Source organism: Notechis scutatus, chromosome 3, assembly GCF_049901735.1.
Source record: "Notechis scutatus isolate UNSWTSFEM ecotype Mainland chromosome 3, rNotScu1.2, whole genome shotgun sequence".
Lineage (NCBI taxonomy): Eukaryota > Metazoa > Chordata > Lepidosauria > Squamata > Elapidae > Notechis > Notechis scutatus.
This window is the reverse complement of record NC_142011.1, coordinates 25,473,394-25,497,184: the sequence shown is the minus strand read 5'-3', so window position 1 is coordinate 25,497,184 and position 23,791 is coordinate 25,473,394. Positions and strand designations below refer to the sequence as shown.

The 23,791-nt window shown below is 39.0% G+C and overlaps 1 protein-coding gene and 1 long non-coding RNA gene across 2 annotated transcripts in view; one reads left to right on the top strand and one right to left on the bottom strand.

Annotated features, from left to right (window-relative positions):
• Positions 1-217: 217 nt before the first annotated feature.
• TTPAL (alpha tocopherol transfer protein like) lies at positions 218-15,875 on the bottom strand. Its single transcript, XM_026665023.2, is given in 6 exon segments — positions 218-3,216; positions 4,813-4,923; positions 6,783-6,976; positions 7,513-7,810; positions 7,812-7,967; positions 15,802-15,875. Coding segments are annotated over 5 exon segments (1,020 nt in total). The 5' UTR covers positions 7,953-7,967; positions 15,802-15,875; the 3' UTR covers positions 218-2,940.
• Positions 15,876-15,943: 68 nt separating this feature from the next.
• LOC113410348 (uncharacterized) overlaps positions 15,944-23,791 on the top strand; it is an 81,620-nt gene continuing 73,772 nt past the window's right edge. Inside the window, exons 1-2 of the long non-coding RNA XR_015748453.1 lie at positions 15,944-16,393; positions 17,316-17,413. This is a non-coding gene — a long non-coding RNA (uncharacterized LOC113410348). The remainder of the gene's footprint in view (positions 16,394-17,315; positions 17,414-23,791) is intronic.

Below are 23,791 nucleotides of genomic sequence, written 5' to 3'. Positions count from 1 at the left end.
CCTATGCTGGTGCCCATCATTCTGAGAACTTCAACGTGCAGGAAAGCAAGAGGCAGCTTGAAAAACAAGTAGCTCTTCACAAATTGCATTTTTCATTTCAGATCTAATTCAGTTGCATGCTTTTTTTCTTTACCATCTTGTAAAGGTACACTAGATTAGACTTTAATAGATCTGGACAGTCCCTTCAATGACATCAAACATTCATTGAAACAGCATGTTTATATATTAATATTTTAATATTAATAAGATTTAATATCCACTCATGCAGACAGACTGTTTTATAAAGTGCAGTATAAAAATAAATTCTCAAGGTATATACTCTAATTCTGTACAGAGAATAAAACAGACCCATGAACAAAACTGCAAAACTTAGCCATAGAAAACAAAGCACCTCAATTACCCTCTGGAAAAATTATTACCATTTTTCTACGTCGGATACAGATTAACAAAGGCAATTTGACATTTGTAACAAATTGCCAATGTCTTTTACTTAAGGCTTAGTATTCTTCCATCACATCTGCTTGGATTTTGTTTATAGAAGAACTAATATTAACAAAAAGATCCTTATGACCAAGATGCCAGACAATATGCATATTAACTAATTTCGTATGCTTAACTATAGGCACAACATCAATGTCTTAGTTCTGTCAGCACTGTTTTTAAAACCAATTCTACAGATAAACAAGATAAAAGCATGGAAGGCAATTTAGACTACGCTTAGAGGTAAATAATAGCCACAAATTTTACAGAATCTACTATTCCAATATATCTGGGCAAAGAGATGTGTTATACCAATAAAATTAGTCCAGGGAGGCAAACACTGAATTGGTATTTGGTTATTATTTAAATAAGAGCTCTTTGTTACAAAAAACATTAGGAAAAAAACAACCATAGCATTTTAACGTTTTATATCATCATCATCATCATTCATTGTCATTTGAGACAGGCTACTTATTTAAGGGAGAAAAAATAGACTGGGTAAAGTATTTTAGAATAGTGTCCTAGAAATTATAAGCTTCCATGCCTATAACTTTTTCCTAACATGTTACAAATTTATAAAACATTTTGTGATTCAAACTAGTTCCTTTATGTTTCAATTTCAGCTGCCAAAGCCTGGCAGCTTTGATTTTTCTGCATAAAGATCACTTCCAATAAGGAAAAGAACATCCATTTTAACATATACTTCTCGTATCTAAATTTGACCAGCATTTTCCTACAAGAATACATAAGGAGAAAAGTACATCTTGTGCCTTCTATATCTAAACTACTTTTCCTATGTGTCTGTAGGGAAAACACCCCCACCAATGTGGAAATAAATCTAGCAAGTCAAGAGAGATGGGTAGCAGCGTAGAAACCAGTTTCACATTTGTTTAGATAACTATAATACCATACTGGGTTTGTATATTTAGAACTCTAATTGAAGCACAGTCACATGACTAAACTGCTTCACTTTTTGGCAATAAGAGAAGCAAATCCCTAATTTAGAAAAACTAAAATACCTTTTGGCACTGGCAATAACATGATCAATCTACAGAAAACGTAATTTTTACAGTAAGCACCAACTTTCTGGTCTTACTTGGCACTAGGCAAGAGCCTTCATTTTAGTTCCAACAATTTAAAAAGTGCTATGAGTTGCTACCTTATGAGCAGCAGTGAGTACAAAGTTCCAGCCTGTTACAGTTCCAGCCTTGCATGCGAAGAATGGGTTCAAAGGACCTGCAACTTTGTGTAATTCAGAGAAAAAACCTGCTATCTTCTGAAAGATGGCCCACCACTAGAGAAGATCTAAAACTACATCAGGGTTTTAGATCCTTTCCTATACAGTATATTTTAGCCTAAAGGCGAGACTACTGGCCTTAGGAAATGAAGCCAATATCAAAAACAGCACTGAGGTCCCACTGACAAAATAACATAGTGAATGAGGAGAAACTACCATCATTTACAAATGGAATATTGTGCTTGTAAAATGTCCTGTTTGGTTTGCAGAGAACATTTCAAATCTTCTCTGTCCCAAAAATAAAGACAAACAAGTTTACCTCTTTTCTTATTAGGCAAAACTTTACAGCTATCATGTCTGTGTTTTTCCCCAACCTCTTCATGAGGCAGGTACCAATCAACAGTGCTATAGTGGTATGCAAAATTATGTGCCTTCTCAGTTGGTCCTGTCTTATGCAAGTTCAAGTATGGGAATAAAATTGGCTCATAGATTGATGCTTTCTTTATAACAGAAAAAAAATGAGCATGTGCTTTCAAAGGAACATCAATAGCTAACTATTTTTGCAAGAATCATTTTCATAGTGTGACACTCCCTGTAGTATACAAAGCTGCATTTTTGTAAATAATGCTGAACTTTATAGATGGCAACAGAATAAGAACTGGCTCTCTCTTATATTACTTTATGGCAGATAAAATTTCTAGTCAATTATCCTTTTATCATATAGCTCACATTTCTTTCTTCCTCTGCAGAATTAGCATTATATTACCACATTTCTTAATTTGTACATCATTTTTGTCCCCTTCAGCCTGAGAAAGAATATAGTGCTTTGCACCTAAACCTGCTCATTTGGAAGCAAGTCCCACAAATTTTACCACAACTTCCTTCCAAGTAATTGTGCTTAGGATCTTGTTATCAAGTAGCGTTTCTTTAGCTGTGTTCATTTGTGGCATCTGAGTTGCTTTGGGTCAGTTACCACAATAACTTCCTGGTTGCTCAAAAAAAAAATTTTCCATTTGCCAGTGGGCCACAGAACCTCACTTTCTTACAACTCTCTTCCACTTAGATTTGCTTTGGTTCCAAAGTAAAGTAACATCCATCAACACTCATATTTGGTTCCAAAGGAAAGTAACATCCATCAACACTCATATGTTGTAGAAGCATGAGAGAATTAATATTCCCTTTGTAAACAGCAAGGTGACCTTTTGGAAGCTTTATCTACTATACTAATAGCAGGAATAGAGCTGTGTTTTGAAGCTTCGCAAAGAGTCATCATGCTGCTTCTCATCAATCTCTTCATTCATTAATGGATCATGTGGTGAACAGTCACTGGAGAGGGGCAAATGTGAGACATCATACTTGAAGTCATCCTCCGACGCCAGCAGTAGCTCATTCCAGGTAGAGATATCAAGTTTTCCTGCCGTGCCACCATATTCTTCAGGGAGAATTTGTGGTGGAAGGTTGTGTTGAAGAGACCGCAGGTCTGACCCATGAAGGAAAAACTGAGAAGAAAAGAACCATTTCAACACTGTTCCAATTCAAATTAAATGTATAGTATTTTAGAAAAAAATGATACAATTTCCCTTTTAAGCTTAGACAATGGTTCATGGTATTTCTCCATACTACAAGTCTAATTGGCAGCAGCATTTGAGACTAGATGATATTCTTGAGAATCACAGGATATAAGTGAAAGTTTCACAATCTTTATTAACTTTTAAAGATTCTTTTTCTTTAAACTGTCTCAAACAGTTTTAAGTCCTGTTGGATAAACTTCATTTGGACAAATCACTGAACTCCACAAATAACCAAGATCACTACTGTTTGGATGAAAAGGAAAACAGTTCAGATTTGTATTACTCTCTACAGCAAGAGGCTCTACAGAAGACCATTTCCAAAAATTGATGCAGCTTAATATTCACATGTATTATCTCCTTTTTAGAATGTTTGTATCTCCTGATTCTTGCTTAGTATACAATGGTGTATGGATTACCTAATGGAGCATTTTTAATACTGATTTTCCTTTGTTCTTTGTAAACTGCCTTGAGGCCTTCAGAAATGGAGGGTGCACAAACTTGTGTAATAAATACATGACTACACAGCAGTTATATATAGAAAAAAATGAGACTTCTATTTCATCGATGATTACATAAGCTTCAAAGTTGTGTCTAATACAAATAACAGTAATAAATAAACTAACTCAGTTTTTAACAGGAATATACTGCTTTTAGTGCCTAATTGCTTTCCCAGGAAGACTTATTAGTCTCCACTTCACTATACAGTATAAATGATACTTACAGAAATCTATTAAAAGAGAAAAAATAATAGATCTTTTCTGACTGCCATGGAGAATTATATTGGGTTTATTTACAAACTCCCAAGTAAACAAATATCCAATTTAAATCCAATATGGACTTATTGATTAGCTGCAGTTAAGGTTGAAGTTAAGACCTGCATAAAATAAATCAGACTTTTTTTCCAGATGATGTTTAAACATGTATTTTACTAATTCAAAATAAATATTTTGAATTTGTATTAAATTCACTTTGCAGACAGACTGCAGCTTTCCAAAAGCAGCTACCTTGCTGGATCAGACTTGCCTCTTTAAGTCCAATTTTCTCTTCCCTCCAGGGACAAGCTAATGGGTGTGGAAAGCCCATAAGCCATGCATATATCCTAGAGCAGGGGTCCCCAACCGCCGGTCCGCGGAACAAGTCTTACCGGGCCGCTGGTTGCCGCCATCTTTTTGGTAAAGCTTCCGGTGAGCTTTTCCGGTAGAAAGCTCACCGGAAGCACTTTTTCATCAAAAGATGGCGGCGCTACATTCTCGGTGAGCTTTTCCGGTAGAAAGCCATTTCTACCCGAAAAGCTCACCGAAGCGCTGGCGCCATCTTTGACGAAAAAGTGCTTCCGGTGAGGTCACCGGAAGCACTTTTTCGTCAAAAAGATGGCGGCGCCCAGTTGATGCCGGTACCGGGCGCGGCGCCCAGCTGATGCCGGTACCGGGCCGCGGCGTCAAAAAGGTTGGGGATCAGTCCTAGAGCCCTCCCTAATATCCCTATAGACACTATATATTTCACACAACTATATTGAGTACTTACCCGATTTGCTATTTTTTCCTTTAGAAATGGTTTGAGAATAGCAAAAATGCCTTTGAATATGCGAGGTTCATTTATGATATTGACAGCTTTTATTCTAATTGGAAAGCCATCCTAAAAGAAAGAAATGCAATAACATTTATAACGATTCGTGTTTAGAAATAACTGCATGAGTTTTCAAAACAAACTCATTCAGTCTTGTTTGGTTTATGTAAAAAATATTTTAACCACTGCTCCGTACACATTTCCACTATAAATTCTGAGTGGGATAGAAACTGTTTGTTTCAAAGAGAAATTCTTGGCAGAATGTGTGTTTCTCAAGAATAACAAAAGATTTTAGCACAAAGCTTTCCTGTACAAATAAGGTATTCCTCCTTTCTTAGTGAAGTCACCACAGGAAGGGCATTTCTCATGTCAACATAAATATTTCCGAATTTATTATGCCTCAACATTTTATGGATAACTAAAACATGAAATATTACCCTAGGTTGGCAGAAGTGGGGTGTGTAGCTAGAGAGATATACAGCATTATTTGAAAACATTGTCTGATTCTATAAACTGCTTTTCAAGGACAAAGCTTTTAAGATTAATATGTTAATACTGTTCAGTAGTTGTCTACATTAATGAGCACCAATTAATCCATCACAAAACTTGTAAAGAATACAATGTATCACTAAAGAAAATGTCCATAGCATGCATGCATAAAACACAGAATTTTGCATTCCAATTCTTTTCGTGTAGAGTACAATTGAAAAGCACATATAGGTAGCCCTTGCTTATTAACTGCCTCATTTAATAACCAAAGTTAAGACACTATTAAAAAACAGCTCTGTGATCAATTCTTGCATTTATGACAACAGCAATATCCCACAGTCACCTAATCACCATTTGTGTGCTTCACAATTGGCTTCTAACAGAGTTATGGGAGAATGTGGAAGTAAAATTGCAGGTTGCTGTCATGTGATGTCTCGCTTAATGACCAGAGTGATTTACTTAACAGCCAAATGGGAAATGAGGATGGAAATCTGTTGCAGTCATGATTTCCCACTTAATAACCTCACTGCTTACCAATAGAATTGCCAGTCTCAACTATGGTTGCTATGTGATGACTGCACCCACAATTTAAGCAGAGATTGTCTCTTACAATAAACATGAATTATATCTGTGCTATTTATTAGTAAATTGGAAGCTCCATGTGCCTAAGACTTGACAGAGGGTACTGTTCTAAGTGGAACAAAAAAACGTTTTGGGTATGAACTTTTCCTAGACACTGTTCTATATCCAATCCACACTCATAACTGCAAGAATATTATTAACACACTACTAGGATCATCCATGCTCTCCCTAACTGGCTCCAAGATGGGCTGCTTTACATTTTGTGGAGGACTTTTTCTCACAACACAACATCCATCTGGGAGCCAGTCTAACGCTGGTTCTGAGAGAAGCTAGTGACTAGAAGGCTTCAACTGCTGCAGAACAACTCTCTCCCATCCGGTCATGGGCTCTGTGCCTCCAAAGCCATTTTTTGTTTGCCTGTTCTCACTTGGCAACCAATGTTTTTCTTTTTGATGGGGTGAGGTGTGTGTGAGGGATTAGGAATAGCAATAACAGATGTGTGGAAAGTATGCTAATCCGATCCTGATCCTAAGACCAACTGCAAGCCAGGGCATCATTGCTGCCGCAGGCAATATCAGACAGAGGATCAAAGAGGGATTGGGAAGCTAATGTTTTTTCCCCCAACATCAACCATAAGATAATTCCAAAAGCTTATTGTTCTGAAGATTACACAAATATTAACTTTGTAATATTTCCCTTGCAAAAAAATGACCAAAGCATTTATATTTTGCATGATTCCCACCACCACCAAAAGACCTGATTTGGAAAAGCAAAAAAGTTATATCTACATTTGCACCACTGAGATTCAGAAGCAGCAGTAATTTATATTATTTTTCCTCTAATAATTTAAATCTTACCTGAAGAATGCCAATCACTTTTTTTGCTATGAAGGGGCCAAAGTGAGATGCCTTAGATAAACTGATTCCTTTGTAGTCTGCAAGAATTACAATTCCATTTACTTGAGTCTCCTCAGATTGAATGAGTTTTTCTAATGTCAAGTATATGGCACGAATGTTTTCAGTAATTGGGTAATTACTTGGTGTCCATTTGTCTATGATTAAAAAGACAGAGAAGGAAGTTAGAAGTTAAAAGAAAACCAAACTACATTACAAACCTTAACAATTATTATTAATCCTATAAAAATCTTTTTCTAAGTTCACATTATCTCTTACTTCAGAAAAAGCCTGTTGTTTTAGGAAACATAATTAAACAGTTATATCGGACAAACTTTTCATGGTTGGACTCCTAAGATCAAATTGAATTAATAAGAATTACCTATAAGAAAATGAATGCTGAGACTTACAGTCCTATACAAATAAACAAAGATTACACAAATAATCTTCAGAACAATAAGCTTTTAGAATTATCTTACTTAAACACTAGTAAACAAAATTATGTTAATTGGAAGGTATAGTAATATGTGCTGATATCTTTATTCAACAGGTGTGGGGAAAATAGGGAGGAGGGAATGGCACGTACAAAATAAAGACAGGTTATCAAATAAATAAACAATATAAAGCTGGGATATAAATCAAATAAATAAGCAAGCAAACAAAAGATTCATCCATCTTAAAAAGTTAATCATACCTGGGCGAATACAGACAACATGGCGTCCTTCATTATCTAAATGGGAAAGCACAGTGACAATGCCAGATTCCAAGACAGTCTTTACAGCAGATGGCTTCAGATTTGTAAAAACCTCAGGCCAACTTCTCCTACAGCAATGATAGTTCACGAGAAGCTGAAGTGCCCGATCATAATCAAATTTCCTTGCTCTAAGGAACCTAAGCAAGAAAGCGTCGTCTAGGCATGTCCCCAGATTAGGATAATCTTTGCACACCATGTCTCTGAGGGCTTGAACATCTCGAAGCCGCCACTCAGGTTTTTTCCTGCAGCTCTTCGCGTGCTTTGGCAATAAGCTCAGCGGACAGGGTACACACATATGTTTTCTGAACTGGCAGGATCTCAATTCCTGACAGAGATCCCTCAGAGGGACTTCTAACGGTGCCATCGCTATCTCCTGACATTGGTTAGAGAAATATCTGGGGGGAAAGTGTGACAAAATGCAGACAAAGAAAATGACCAAACTGATCACCAACTTTTACAAATAAAGATTTGTAAATGTATAATTAGTACTTATACTACATAATAATAGTATACTATTATGCTAATGTGGATATGTTTAAATGTGTCAAATAGCAGTTAATTCTCATTTGCCAGTAATATTTTTAACAGCAAACATAATTCTATACATTTATAGAAAAGAGTGGGATATACACTATGGTGGTCTCTCATGAATGAAGACACTGAGGCAGTCGTCTTGAAGCCAAATCGGGATGAGAGCCCAGGGCAAGCTCTGACACCCTCTTTTATTAGAAGCAATCTTTGTTAACGCTTGCAATTTTTTGTTAGTGTGTTGTTACAAACTCATTACATCACACAAAATACCATATGAGAATACAAAGCTGTAAAGTTTAAGTTTGCTACAATTCTGGGTAAGAAGTGGCAACATTTCGACCTTGTCCCTCGCCTCGTGTTACAAACAACTACCAGAAGGCCCGTTGTCCTTGCACGCGCGAGGAAACAGATAGCAATTCCCACATCTCCTCTGTTTTTCTTTTTTTTAAAAGACAGGGAGTGTTTTAGTTCCAACAGCAGCCTTTGTTAGGCACGTAGGCAAGAGTGCTGTGTATGCTGATGTTATCCATGGCGTCGTGACTTCTTCGACCATCACAAACATCTTGTCCTCGTCTGGGTCATCACAGGTTGGCTCTCCCGTCTCTTCTTCGGATGGCAGTGGGTTAGTTATTTGTTGATTCCAGAGAGCCATTACCTGTGCAGTGGCTTTTTTCTCAGCCAAAAGGGATAAACTGTTAGAAATAGTGCGTACAAAGATAGGTAATACACAAGGCAATATAATACATCCCGCAGCAATCATACCAATAAGCGCTACAATAGCTTGCAAACCAGGTAATTTTGGGAACCAGGATCCAAACATGTCTCTAAAATCAAGACCATTCCATGTTTGTACAGGTACATGTGCAATCTTGATCATTCTATCAGTGATTTGTTGAATAACTTTTCCACTATCATCTATTTCAATACAACAATTACTAAGATTAAATTTTCCACACACTCTTCCTTCTTTGGCAAGAAGATAATCTAACGCCAAACGATTTTGCATGATATATGTTCTAGACAATGCACTTTCTTTAGCTAATGTTTTCAAAGCAAGAGCAGTTTCATTGGTTATAATTTCTAATACAGCTTGCAACCTTATAATTCTATTGAGCATATATATTTGGGGGTATGGTACCCTCTTGTTTCAGGTAAGTGAGTGTACAAGCAAATAGGATTACATTTGTCAGTGGTACATGAAGTAGAGCTTGATTTAACAGTGATATTAATATTTTGAGGGCCTCTTACTTGAGCAGAGTCAATAGGTGGGGTGTATCAGTAGTTGTAACAGTGGTGGCCCCCACATTAGTCCCGGACACCTTTTGGAAGAGATATTTCCTTTCCTGTAGATAAGATCTTTGCCAGCTGTGTGAGCTGCAGGTGACTCCTGCAGCGTCGTTAGGACCTTGGCCTTTGTTGATGGCAAAACAAGCATCAAAACACACAAAAGTGTTGGTAACCCCCGAGTGACATTATGGGTAATGTACCCATTTTTGCTTGACTGGTAGAGAACATTGAGGCAAGGTCAGAGCTGGATCCTCCTTTGTAGGCATAGACATACAGTGAGGCGGTGATGGGCCTCACAGCCTTTGGCTCGTAGCATTGGATACCTTGTTTGGTGTAACATCGTGCATATTGAGTGTTGTTATGCAGACAAGGGGAGACTGTCATGGAGTTGCATTCAGGCTTCAAAGTATGATAGATCAGGGTGGACTGGGTCTTCGTTCCGCTGCGAGTAGTTTTGATGCAGGCATCGCAGGAGGATGGGGTGGTTGTTGTATTGGCAGGAACGATGTGGAAACCCAGGAAACAAATGATGAATGCAGTGGGCAGCTTCATGATGCTGATGTAGGCAAGGCTGGTTTGGGTAGAAAAGGCCTTACTTGTCGTCCAGGGACCCAGATGGTGTTGTTGTTGTCAGCGCACTCGTCCCCAGGTTATAAGTTCAGCAGGACCTTTCCACTGAGGATCTGGCATGATGCTGATGAAAATATACCGTTGGTCTGGGTTCAAGATGAGGCGAAGAAGCGAAATGACGTGATGCTGCTGTGCATGGGGGGATCCGGACTCATTGAGGAAGTTAAGAGTAAACAAGCAAACATTCAATGCATTCTGGAGTCCTGGCAACCCTGTGACATTTTTAAATTTGAATTTTTCCAAATTATTTTTAAGGGTTTGATGAGCTGTTCAACAATGGCTTGTCCCTGGGAATTGAATGGAATGAGTAATTTGCCATTGGGAGCAAAATTGTGCAAAAGTAGTACTGGCATATGCAGGGCCGTTGTCTGTTTTTATTTCTCCTTGGGTTTTCCCATGGAGGCGAATGTTTTAATGCAATGGTTGATAACATGTTTTGTGGCTTCACCCCTTTGAGATATGGCCATGATAAATCCTGAATGAGTGTCTACGGTGACATGAAGATATTTCCATGGATTAAAGGGTGGATATTGAGTAACATCCATTTGCCAAAGTTCTAAGGCGTTTATGCCTCGAGGGTTTACCCCATGGGTAAAGAAACACCTTGGCGAGAGCAAGCGGGCATTGCTGGATTATTGCTGCTGCTTCACTCTGAGATATTTTTAAACTGTCTGGCCAAGGCTTTTTATTTTGATGAAAATAACTATGACTGTCCCAGGGTGTTTGTTGTGAAAGAATCATGCAAGAGATGGCGCTGTCTGCGGTTGCAGCTGCGGCTGCAGCATCAGCCATATCATTGCCTTCCTGGAGAATTCCTGGGAAGGGTTGGTGGCTGCGAATGTGTGCTACAAAGAGCGGGTGCTGGTGCTGTGCAACAAGGTGTTGCAATGTAACAAAAAGAGAGAGAAGATTTTTAGAGACAGAGACTGAAGTGAAGGATAGGCAGTAGTTGAAAGCATTTTATGCGTATGGAGTTAGTACTTTGATGAAATCAATCGGTGTTGTCTGGAAAGGCCAGCCCATCAGGGGTCGCCCTCCCATTTCTTTTTTCCTTGCTACTTTCTTGTTTACTTTCAAACATACTTTGCATTCACAGAAACCACCTTCACCCCTTCTCAGTTTCCCAACTCATCTTTCTCTTTTTCCTCAGGTTTCCAATCCTAACAACTCACATTTCTGCGCAGACCATGAAGGAAGGGAGGGAGCCCTTTTATGACCTCCCCTGCTCCTATCATGACTGCAAATCCTGATTTCCTCTTTCCTTCTTCAACCCTGCTTGACCCATCCACCTACTTGCAACAAACAATCATGGTCCTCAGTTCCCACGATTCTGCAAGCCTTTAGATAGTCCGAGAGGGAAGCCCCCCCTCGGGCAGATAGAGGCTGCAGAATCCTCTTTCAATCCTCATTTGCATTTTCAACAACCAGTTTTAACAGACTAAGAGATTTTTTAGGAGTGTTGAGGAAGATGTATCCATTCTAAGATAAGGAGGTTGCTAGTGTGCTGAGACTTTTGGGTTAATACAGCAGTAGGTAAGGAGGGGGGTGTATTGAGCAAGATTAAGGAAATAGGAGCATTGTTGTGACATCGGTTGACCCACCTTTTCTGCATAATGTGCTATATGTCCTGGGTGATTTTTAATTGATGATCTGTAATGGTAATTTTATCCCCTGGAGTGGTTCCTCCCTTTAACACATCAAACAGGGGGTTGAGCATGTGTGTAGTGATGCCAAAATAGGGACGGGTCCAATTAATAGCCCCTAAATATTGTTGTAATTGTACGAGGGATGTCTACACAATGGCATCACGTGTGGATGGACTGAAACTTGTATATCAAAATTTAAAAAAAAGAAAAGCAAGAAGGGAAAGGTGTCCTAGGCACTCTTTTCCAATATTTTACAAGGAGAAGAAGAAGCAAGGGAGAAAGGAAGAGATGAGAGGCCTTAAGCAAAAGTTCTCCAGAGATAATAGACAAATTCCACTGAAAAAAGGATTTCAGAAAGGCACACAAGACCGCACTTCTACACCTGCATCCAGAAATAACCATAGAAAACTGGAAACAACATGCAATTCAAAATGTGACAAAACACTCAGTATAATCTAGTGAAACCTTGCCAAGAAAAGGAGAGTACTGTAATGAAACAATGATTTAAGACATGGGATGGGGGGGAAAACAATCCCAGAAAGCATAAGTGTTCCCACAAAGGCATGATATCTAACCGAAAGGGGTAAAATGTTCAAGACATAAATGATTGTCAACATCAATGATTAGACTATGTTATCCCAGCGAAACCTTTTGTGAAATGAGAGATCTGAAGTAGGAGAAGGGGGAACACTGCAATGAAATAATGATCAATAATATGTGATGTGGTTTAACTGAAAAGCAATGCACCAAATGTTCAAGACACAAATGAACATCAACACTAATGAATAACAATACTGCACAATTTCAGAATGCACCAGATAGAATCCCAGTGCAAATTATGTGTTCTATATTAAGTATTACAAATATAGGGGAAAGAGTTAAAGGCATCACACTCCATTCAGTGCACAGGAGAAGTTTTTCTTCAAAGAAGAAAGATAAATGGATAGCTGGAAATAGAACAAAGAATAACAAACTATGATTCGAATTGAGAGGAGATAAACAAAATAAAACCGAGAAAATTCAAAAGAGAGGAGAAGCTATGTAGAAAATTGAAAATGCCAATAAGATGCCAATGGTATGCAAAATGCCAATGGTATGCAAAATGCCAATGGTATGCAAATGCCAATGGTATGCAAAATGCCAATGGTATGCAAAATGAACATGAATCTGAATCTGTGTCTGTACCAAGAGTTTTGACCTGGGACTAAGCAACTTTCAGAAAAGAGATTTTTTATGCTTTTATGTTTTGTGTTTCTGTGTATCCATGTTCTGCATGTCTTTAAAAATTAACAAAGTTTGTTAAAAAAAAGAGAGAGAGGCTGAGAGTTTTGAGGAAGGATAGAGCAGATCGGGAACCACAGAGATTCCTTTGAGAAGGGCATGAGGGTGAGATTGTAAGAGCAGTTTTATCGGAGAAGAAGGAGGCAGAAGGAGGAAGCTGTGTGCTGACAGAGATGGGGAAAGGATATGAACACATCTTCTGCCATTGATAATTCATACACAGTGGATGGTATATGGGCAGCCTTGGGAGAGGGGCTAGCTGCCGGCCCCTCTACTGTCGAGCATCTCTGCTGGCGGAGGGCTTTGCTGCCCCCGCCGGGGCTCGACATTGTGATTTAAAATGACCAGGCTTCCCACAATTGTAACAATTACCAGATGGTTTATTACCTCTGGTGATAGCTGCAGCCATCATTTCGGAAGTGTCTAAAGAGGCTTTACTGAGGGTTTTTCAAGAGAGCCCCCTCTTTAAAAAGGAAAAATTTCGTTTGGTTGATTCTCTTAGTTCCTCAATGTGCAATTTCTGGTCCCGAGAGAATCCTCCACCCATACTCACGAAGGGATCCACGGCGATCGCCTGCGATCGAATCAGGGATGAGGTATACCAAGGCTATGCCAGCCGATGAGTATGGATGGTCCAAAGACGTACCACCTCGCAGATGATCACGTCGGGGTCACCAGTTATGGTGGTCTCTCATGAATGAAGACACTGAGGCAGTCGTCTTGAAGCCAAATCGGGATGAGAGCCCAGGGCAAGCTCTGACACCCTCTTTATTAGAAGCAATCTTTGTTAACGTTTGCAATTTTTGTTAGTGTGTTGTTACAAACTCATTACATCACACAAAATACCATATGAGAATACAAAGCTGTAAAGTTTAAGTTTGCTACAATTCTGGGTAAGAAGTGGCAACATTTCGACCTTGTCCTCGCCTCGGGTTGAAAAGTGGTAGGGGGGGAGTGGAGTGTGTTTATTTGAGAAATAATTTTTTTTTTGGGAGGTGTAGGTGTTTTTTGGAAAATTTTTTTTTTTTTTTTTTTTTATTTTTTGTTAATTTTTTTTGTTTGTTTTTTTTTTTTTTTTAAATTGGAAAATTATTTTATTAATAGAAATAATTTAAAAATAATTTTTTTTTTGCTTGGTTTTTTTGATTTATTTTTGAGGGAATTTTTTTGGGGGGGTTGTTTTTTGGGGTTTTTTTTTTGTTTTTTTTTTTATTTTATTTTTTTTGGTTGAGTATCTTTTTTTGGGGGGGGGGGGGGGGTTTGGGGTTGAGGGGGGGGGGGGGGGGGCGTTTTTTTTTTGATTGGGGGGGGGGGTTTTGTGTTGGGGGAGAGGTTGGGGGGGGGGGGGGGGGGGGTTTTTTTGTGTTTTTTGGGAGGGGGGTGGATGTTTTGGGGGAAATAAGATGGGGGGACTTTTCGCCAATTTGTTGTGGGGGGGGCTTTTTGAGAACACGACACGGGATACTTTTCTTTTAGGAAAAGGGGGGGGGCTTTTGGGAAAAGGGGGGGGGGGAATTTTTTTCTTGTGGGGGGGGGTGGGGGGTGGGGGGGGGGGGGGGGGGGGGTTTTTTGGTGAGAGAATTATTTTGTTGTTCTTGTGGGTTTTTTTGTTTTGTTTTTTTGCTGTAACAATCCTGCCTCAGGCCCTTCTGCTTAATTTCAAAAGGGATTTCTAAACTGAATTTTGAAGTTCAACTGCTTATCTTACAGAATCAAAAAGTTAATCTCTCACTTCTCCAACATTCTGACTTATATGATACACATCTGCAAATCACATGGGAAATGGGAGGGGGGAAATGGCCAAATATTTCATTAGCAGCCTCTGGAAATTTCACCTGTCAGTGATCTTCCCTGACATTAACAGCCTGGGGTTTCTTAAAATACCCACACTCTGCTAAGGTGATATTTGAAGGCTGGTGGCATATTTGAAAAAAGGCAAATTGCACATAGTCTATCTTGTAAACACTTTGCTCTAAAATGGATGTATCTCTCTCTCTCAAAAATCGCTTAGTTGGCTAAGGCCAAAAAACCTGTTTTATTTATGTAGGTAAATATAATTTTTGGGTGTGTGTGTGTATACATTGTTGATGGCAGATGCCTATCACCACAGTCAGAAGCTGACCAAACCCAAACTGTGCTTGTCCATGTGATGTGAAAAGATGTTTGTGATGTTTCTCCTCTCTAAAAAGGCATTTCAGATGAGCCAATTTAGTCTAATGCTTAAGGCCTAGGCTAGAAAGCAGAAGATTGAGAAATCAAGCCCTGACCTAGTTGTGGAAACCAGCTGGGTGATTTTGGGCTTTGACTCTCTCTCTCAGCCCAACCCATTTCACAGGGTTGTTGTTGTTGTGGGGAAAATAGAAAGAAGGTGTGTTGAATATGTTCACCGCCCTTGGGCTGTTGGTGAAAATGATAATAAATAAAATAAAATCTCCTAGCCAGTCACTGGGCGAGGCGAATCTCCCGGCACTTCCATAGCTCTAATACAATGGAAGAAAGCAACCACGCCTAATAGCCCCCCCCCCCCCAATCATTCATACGCTGTCAGAAACAGAGCCAAAAAAAAAAAGCCCGCCCTCCCATTAGCTGATTTCTGACCAGTTGATTTCGGCATCCAAAACTAAGCGCCACTGAAAATAGGATGCCTGCTAAGTACAGCTTCCCAGGACGCGGCTGCAATGAATTTCATACTTCGACGGTCAGTCACCTACTTCCTAGGAAGCAGACGGGGGACGACGAAACCCATCCCGCCGTCCCAGACGCAGCAGGAACCAACCACACTTGCGCATCCAACCAAACTAACAAGCGCCGCGCAAAGCCCGACACTCACCAAAACACCAACCCCGCCACTCACCGGAAGAGACTGTTTCCAGGAGAACTGGATCATAACCTGGAAACACTCAGTCAGCCTCACCAAGGCTCTTTCCGGTTGAGGAGGGAGGGGGGGAGAGAGAGAGAGAGAGAGAGAGATAGCGAGAGAGCGCATGCGTGGGATTTCCTGGGCGAAGTACCTCTTACCGAGGATTGTAGTCTCTAGATTTAAATTTTAAAACTATAATTCCGATTCCCGATGTCAACGCTTAGACGCCGTGGCTAGGAGAGGGAGAATAAGAGCAGAGAAACCTCTTATTGAAACTTCTTGAAATCAAACTTCTTGCTGGAGTGGCGAAAGTTTAACAACAACAACAACAAGACTGTTGAGCTATCAACCAGCCCCAAAGGCTGTGAATCTCACTAAATAACAACAACAACAATAATAATAACAATAATAATAATAACAATAACAATAGGAAAGAGGAACCACTCCCACCAGTTCGACTGAAAAGCTAGTTGCTAATTGTGCCCTTTTGTCGAAGTATTAATTGAAAGAGACGTGTAAGAATTAGTGCCTGTATTCACACAGCACAATGTGAACTGCAAACCGATTAATCACATTTTCTCCTAAGGTGTTGATTTTTTATAGTTCAGTGTGTGACATGCAGTTACAGTTTATAATATATTGTTTTAACACTGATATATAAGATAATTGAGAGATTAGCTTTGGGGTCTTGTTGACCTGTACAACTATCAGAAAGTCGTTTTCAATGCTTGGTCTTGATGGATTCGCTGAAAGAATTTAATGGTTTAGCTTGAAGGATTTTAATATACTGTATAATCATGCAGTACATCTCTGTATGTATGCACAAAGAAATTTTGGTGTTCATTTTTCAAAACTAGAAATCTATGAAGGAGGAATACTTACTTTTACTGCTACAATTACTACAAGTAGTCCTTGAATTATGACCACAATTGAGCCCAAAATTTCCATTGCTAAGCAAGACAGTTCAGCAAATTTTGTTCCATTTTATGATTTCTCTTGCCATAGTTGTTAAGTGAATCACTGCAGTTGTAAAGTTAGTAACATGGCTGTTAAGTGAATCTGGCTTCCTCAAAGACACTGCAACCATCATAAATATGAAACAGTTGCCAAGCATCCAAATGTTGATCTTGTTCAAGCTGAGGAAGTTTCTTGGATGAGAAGCGAAACATCTTCAAAGAAAAACCAGAAAGTCCAGTTGTCTCTTGAAAAAAGGCAACTGTCCTTTGGGACAACCATGACCTGGATGACTGATAATCTCCATAGACCGTATGGTAATCCGAATTAGTCAGACTCCATCTCAAATATTATCTCCAGTCCCAGATAATACAACTTAATAAGGTTTTAGAAAAACTGGAACTGAATCCTATGAAAAGCAATTGAATGAGTTTGGTATGTTTATATTTAATAAAAAATGACAGATGGGAGCATCCGTAGCAAGGTAGGTTAATAGGCCAGGACTTTGATTGCATGCTCATGCTCACATTCTTGACTTTTTTGATTCCTTATAGATATTCCTACAGAGCGAAAATATGACACCACTCTTCAAATATCAGAAAGAATGTCCCATAAGAACTCGTTCTTTCTTGCATGCAACAGGATAATGAAGGTAAGTGCAGAAACGTAGATTCTAACTGAATGTAAGAGTAAACTTTGTAATAGGAAGAGTAGTGTGAGTGCAACGAAGTAGAGGGCTTGCAATCATCTCAAGGAAGTTTTAATATAGATACTTGCACTGGGCAGGAGTTTGGAGTCAGTGGCCTAAATGCCCCTTCCAACTTGTGAAAAATTGGGGATAGTTTACATGTTGTTTAACAACTTGATTGCTTAGCAACTGTTTCAAGATATCACAAAAATCTCCAGAGCTACTTAAAATCTGGTTTTGGAGTTCCAACAGGGGAACACACACAAACACACAAGCACACACTCACAGTTACATTTGCATTTTCGATGCTTGATAACTGACTCACATTTATGACTATTTTGCAGCATCCCAGGGTCCTATGACCACAATTTTTGGTGTTTTTTGCCAGTTTTTTGCAAAAAAAGAAAAACCACACCCATTAAAAAAATCAGGTTTGCTTAACATCTGTGGCATTCACTTAACAACTGCTGCAAAAAAGATTGTAAATTCAGGCATAGTCACATGGTGACCTGCTTAACACATGGTGATCTGACTTAATTCCAGATTCAATTGGGTTTGTAAGTTGAGGACTATCTATATATTGATTGGATTCTACTGAATTCATTTGGCAAAACCATGATAACTTTTTCTTTTCTTCTTAATGTTTTTTTTTTGAATTCTCTAACATTGTTAGTACTAAAACTTTTATGGCCCAAATGAGGTGGTTAGTTTGTAGAACAGTGCTGCACAAGAGCTACTACTTCAAAGAGTTGAGGGAGTAGAGAAAGCTTGCAGAAGATATTTAATCACTGCTGAACAAATAGTCTAGCAATAAAGATAACTGACAAACTTAGCGAATGCAGAAGACTAACACAGATGTTAATTTTCAGAAGCAAAACTAGAATCCCTATAGATACGAACCAGATTAGTGGAAAATTAGTGGAATTTGTTTTCTTCTCCAAAAGCTGGCGTCCTGGCAGTTGTAGTTCCTAGTAAAGGAAGGCTATTCCAAGACCTTGATTGGTTCCATGTCTAAGGTTATCATAACCGTACTGCTAAAGGCACACGCAGTAGTGCTCAACTTACAACCATAATGGAACCTATCCATGGAGCCTGTGATCTATTTGATTTTATGATCTTTTTTTCAGCAATCATTTAAGTAAACATGGCAATTGTAAAGTGAACTAATAGTTCACTCTGAGCACAGTTTTGCTGAAAACTAGAAGTAAGTGCCTTTCAGCAAAACCATTGTAAATTATAGTCACGGGACCCTGGGATGTTGCAAATGGCTATAAATATGGCCCTGTTGCCAAGCACCTGAAGTTTGGTCACGTGACTTCAGGAGGGAGGCCTGACCATTGTACCTTCAAATCCAGGTTATAAATAACCCCAAGGTAGGTCCATTGTAACTTCGAAGAGTCACTAAGTTGTAAGTCAAAGACTACCTGTATATAGGATTTCACTGTACTGTAATCATATGGAGAAGCAGTTAGAATTGTTCAAAGAGTATTAGGAAAAATATATTCTGAATATTAAATATGCTGCTTTTCTTGGTTAAGCACTCAAGGCAGTTTATAGTAAAAGGGAAGCTGAATTAAAAGTTGGTTGGAAACATTAACCTGCAAAAACACCATGTCACAAATTTCCTCTTTCTCTAACTCTTCCAAAATACTTAAACATTTCTGCTCAAATGAGAAGAAAACATAAAAAGAAAAAAACTCCAGATCCTTACTGGAAAAGATTACACTAGAACTTTTGGGTGTGGAAATCCAGCAAGAAACATTGTGATATTAGGGAGTCAGGAGAAGTGGTTATTTAACCACATGGTGGAGCTGTGCCAAACGAAAAAAATATCTAAGTTCAAGGTGAAAAGGCCGTTTTTTTGCTTTTTCAAATAGGACTTGCAACATAGTGTTGCAATTAAGAGCATTTTGGTTTTTAGGATACCAGCCAAGTATGTCCAGTTCCCTTCTCTGGTTTTACACGCTTTTGCACATTCACACATGCTATTCATCATTCCAACACAATCAGTGAAAGGTTCGCCTTACGTTTCACCGTCAGTCCATGGTTACTATTGCAAACAACTCAGGATTCTGTGTAATTTCTGTAATAGCATCTCCCAAAGCATTTTGGAAATTAAAGTCTGATGAGGCGGTTGACAGATTTTTTAGTCCTTTTACTTTGCCACTCAACTCTCCAGTTCCCAGGATGTCAGTGTAAGAAGAAGGGAACGACAAACCATTTGAAATCTGTAAACAGCTGTGAGAAGTGACAAGTGCTGGGCATAGTTTATCCTGTGCACACCCAAAACAAAAATGATTTGCTGAGATTTTAATGGCCTAGGGTGTGATTTCTTTTCCAATAGCAGTAATTACTTTTGCAAGCATCATGCCTAAAAACTGAATTTAGACAGGAGCTCAAAACCTTACAAGCAGAACCTGATTCCATTTGATATCACAAATTGAAGTACATAGAAATGAATTGCGCTCAACCTTGAAGGAACTGAACACTGCCTGGCACAGGAAAATGCTGTCTCAGGATTGCCACGTCTTCAGCTTGTCCCTGATTCCTCTCAATTTTATGACCGTAAGGCCTTGAAAATGCTGTGGATTTTTATAGCAGTAATAGCTGCTTTTTTTCCAGCATAATATATATGGGGCTATAAAACTTGTTCGCCAAGACTGTTTTCCAACCAAGATTATATGAAATGGGTGGGGTGGAATTTGAAAGCCATTTCACTAATTGAAGAATTCATAAGGAATAATAACGTGAAAAATTTTCATTATACCAACCTTCCCCAACCTGAACCTTCCATTTATATCAGTTTACGCTCACGTTACTCCCAGTCAGAACATCTGTGAATAAGCATTGTAATTCAACATATATGGAGACCACTCTAAGTGTAGTTGGTTAGACAGTGTGTTATACAATAGCCTATATTCTGTGGGAACTGTTCAGTCAGGAATAAGTCCTATTGGGGTTCCTTTTGTTCAATTGGCAAATAATGGAGATGTCAGATACACTTCAGAATGTATGATTTTACTTGCAATTTGCACCTGCAACTGACTTTCTGACAGCTGATTTATTCTCTGTCACCCCATTCTTGCCATTCTACCTTTCCTTATAGGTAAAGTTAACAGCAGTGAGCTTGAGCAGTGGTAGAAGTGATGAGTGATAGTGACAGTTTTGTGTAATGAAGGGATGTCAAACTGGCAGCTCATGGGCCAGATGCATCACGCACAGGCCACTCCCACCCTGGCTCTGCAAAGGCAAAAACCGTCATGATCGAGTTTGACACCCATGATGTAATGGTAAAGCATCAGGCTAGAAGCCAGGAGACTGTGAATTCTACCCTTGCTTTAGGCTGGGCAGTCTTGGGCCAGTCACTTTCTCTCAGTCCTAGGAAGGACACAGTGGCAAACCACTTCTGAAAAACCTTGCCAAGAAAACTGCAGGGACTTGTCCAGTCTCTGAGAATCAGACATGATTGAGTGGGGAAAGAAAGCAATAGACTAGGGTCTGGTTTGTTTTGTTTTTATATTTAACAAACTATAGAATAAAGTCTTGTTATTGTAGTTAGAAGGAAATTCTTTCAGAAGAAGGGATATGTTGAGATTTTGCACAATTTCAAGACCTAATCATGTTATCATCTAATTACAATCTAAAGACAAAATTTTCTTCTAATAACCAACTGTCTTAAGAGAAGGAACCAGACCATTGGATTTATTATTATGCGAGGAACCAAAGTGACACATTAAATGTATCATTGTGTTCTTGTTGAAAAATAAATTTATAAAACAAGTGACTTTGGGACTAGTAGGACTAGTAGCAGCAAGTCAGGATAATATACTTAAAATAGGAAGTATAACTTTCCTTTTTAATCCCCTGTTTTCAAACTGGAGTGAGAAGCTGATGTTAGAATCTGGGAAAGCTGTTTGCAAATTCAACAGCTGCATGAACTGTTTGGGAAACAGTCTGGAAGCTGAAGGGAAAGACAACAGAAAATGAGGAAATCTTTTGTAATGGATGGTCATCTATCCACAAGGGATAAAAATGAGAAGAAGAGAGAAGAGAAGATTTGGCCAAGTGTGGTTCGACACACAAGAAAACCATTAAGAACTCAATAGTAGGCAGAGCATATGAGGAAGAATAGTTAAAAGACTATTTTTGTACTTTCATATTTTTGCTGCAAATCATAGCATAGGCCAGCTAGGTGTCTAATTCATTACAGGAAAGATAAAGAGAGAAAAAGAAAACTAGGGTTCCCTCTCTTTTGTCTCTTATATCATAGAAGTCCTGCCATCTTTTAAAAAAAACATCCGTGGTCTATTTCAGTCTCTTAGGACTCCCTCAGAGTCCACAGCCCAGTTTTATAGCCAGCCAAGCCCCATTTTATGGCAGCCCCTTCACCTGAATGCCAAGGCTCTCTTGTTCTTACATTATACCTCCCTGATTGGAAAAAGTCATGACAGCACTCCTTGCCCCGTCCCTCAACAGATTGTGTATTACCACTTGCTATATCAGAAGATGCCAGGTTGGGCTGGATGATACGGTTAGGTTCTATCCCTAAAGCCACACAGATAGTTTTTAAGTTGTGGAGATTGGGACTTAACTGTAAGAATCGCAATCTGATTTCTCCATCCTACTTCATGTTTGAAATCAAAGCTACCTCATTCCTTTCTGTTTTTACTTTTCATCCCTGTTTCACTGTTCATGTATTGAATTTATCTTACTTCTTTCTACTATGGATGATATATTTTTCTTCTGACAAAGGCCACGTTTTCATGAGGATAATTCAAATGGGCAGGCTAGTAATGGCTGGAGACAAAGCAGCAAGGAAATTCTTATTTCTTGCCAACCACTTGCATTCTCTCTGCCCCTTACTTTTCCTACCCAACCTGTTTCAGCCACGCATCAGCCTTGTCTGGTTAGATTGACAATTCATTTGTTCATCCCCATATTGAAAACAAAAGAATTTGATTTTTTGGTAGAAAATACAGTCTACATCTTGATGTTGGGAAACATTTTCACCTCTAAATTTTTTTCTTTTTCCATTCGTTCCTGAAAAATGACAATAACTTTACTGCTCAGTCTTTCAGGGCCTGTTATTACTAAGCAACCAAATAATAGAACCATGCTTGAAAATTCACCATAGCACATCCAGGCACTGCTACCCAGCCCCTTAGATTTTGTCTTGCAATGACCCATAATTGTCCCTACTGCTACTCTTTGAAGCATTCATCGGAGCTCACCAACGCTTCCTCCAGGCAGCCAATCAGAGAAAGATGAAATTAGCTTCCTGCTACTTCCATCTTGGCATTGCAACACTGTTTTCACACAGCAAATCAAAGCATAGAAGCATTGGCTACCCACAACTCTGAGGCTTCGTGTGAGGCAAGCTGCAATCTGAAGCCACTTTGCCAGAAGGACATCAATTCAGCTGCTCAGCAAGGACAATAGCATGAGAACCTACAGGTGCAGCATCACTGTATTATTAATACCAAAGCATAATGTGGAAAGGCCCCTCTTCCTTCTAGACCTATATCCTCCTTTGTCCCTCTTCTCTGACTGTGACAGATGCTGGTCAACACACAAAGGTCTCGTGACCAGAGGCAGTAATCGTGGAGTAGGAGGAGTTGTTTACAGTCTTTCCTAATCTTCAAGCTATTTCTTCACTTTTACAACCAGTAACAAATTAACTTTCACTTTATCTTTCTTTTGTGCTTTAGTGGCTCTGTCCTGCCTTTGGCGTCACTTATTTAACCTACAGAGAATTAGAATGGCAGAAAACCTGTTTAGATTTGGTCAGCATTTTTAAAGGTTAAGTCGTGATTGATGAGGATGAATTCTTTTGCAAATGAAAATTATTACATCCGATTTTTATTCCTGGGAATTGAAGGTGATCTACAGGAGACTTTTGGATGAAATCAGTCAAATCCAAATCTGTGGAGCCCTATCAATGAACATAAACCATTCCCTGAGGCAAGACAATTATTTCCAGTATTTTTCAGCACTATACTTTAAGTAGGAGGATGGAAATAGTTAGTAAAAATAATTCAAAATGTGAAGTAGAATTGTCACCCAAGCAGTCGAGTGATTGAGCAACTGAACTCAAGAATCTATAATTCAGACATTTACTTCAGAAGGTGATCTTAGAGAAAAGTATAATTACTCTCAGTCTGTCATTCGTAATACAATATTGTTTTAACAATTAAGTTATTCTCAGGGAGAGGGACGTGAAGTTTTGGGCTTCAGATCCCAATGGTTCGAGCTAATATATCCAATGGCAAGAAACTGTAAGAATTATGCATCAAAACTTCTGGAGGCCTCTGTATTAGATGGTTGTATGGATCCAGAGTAATT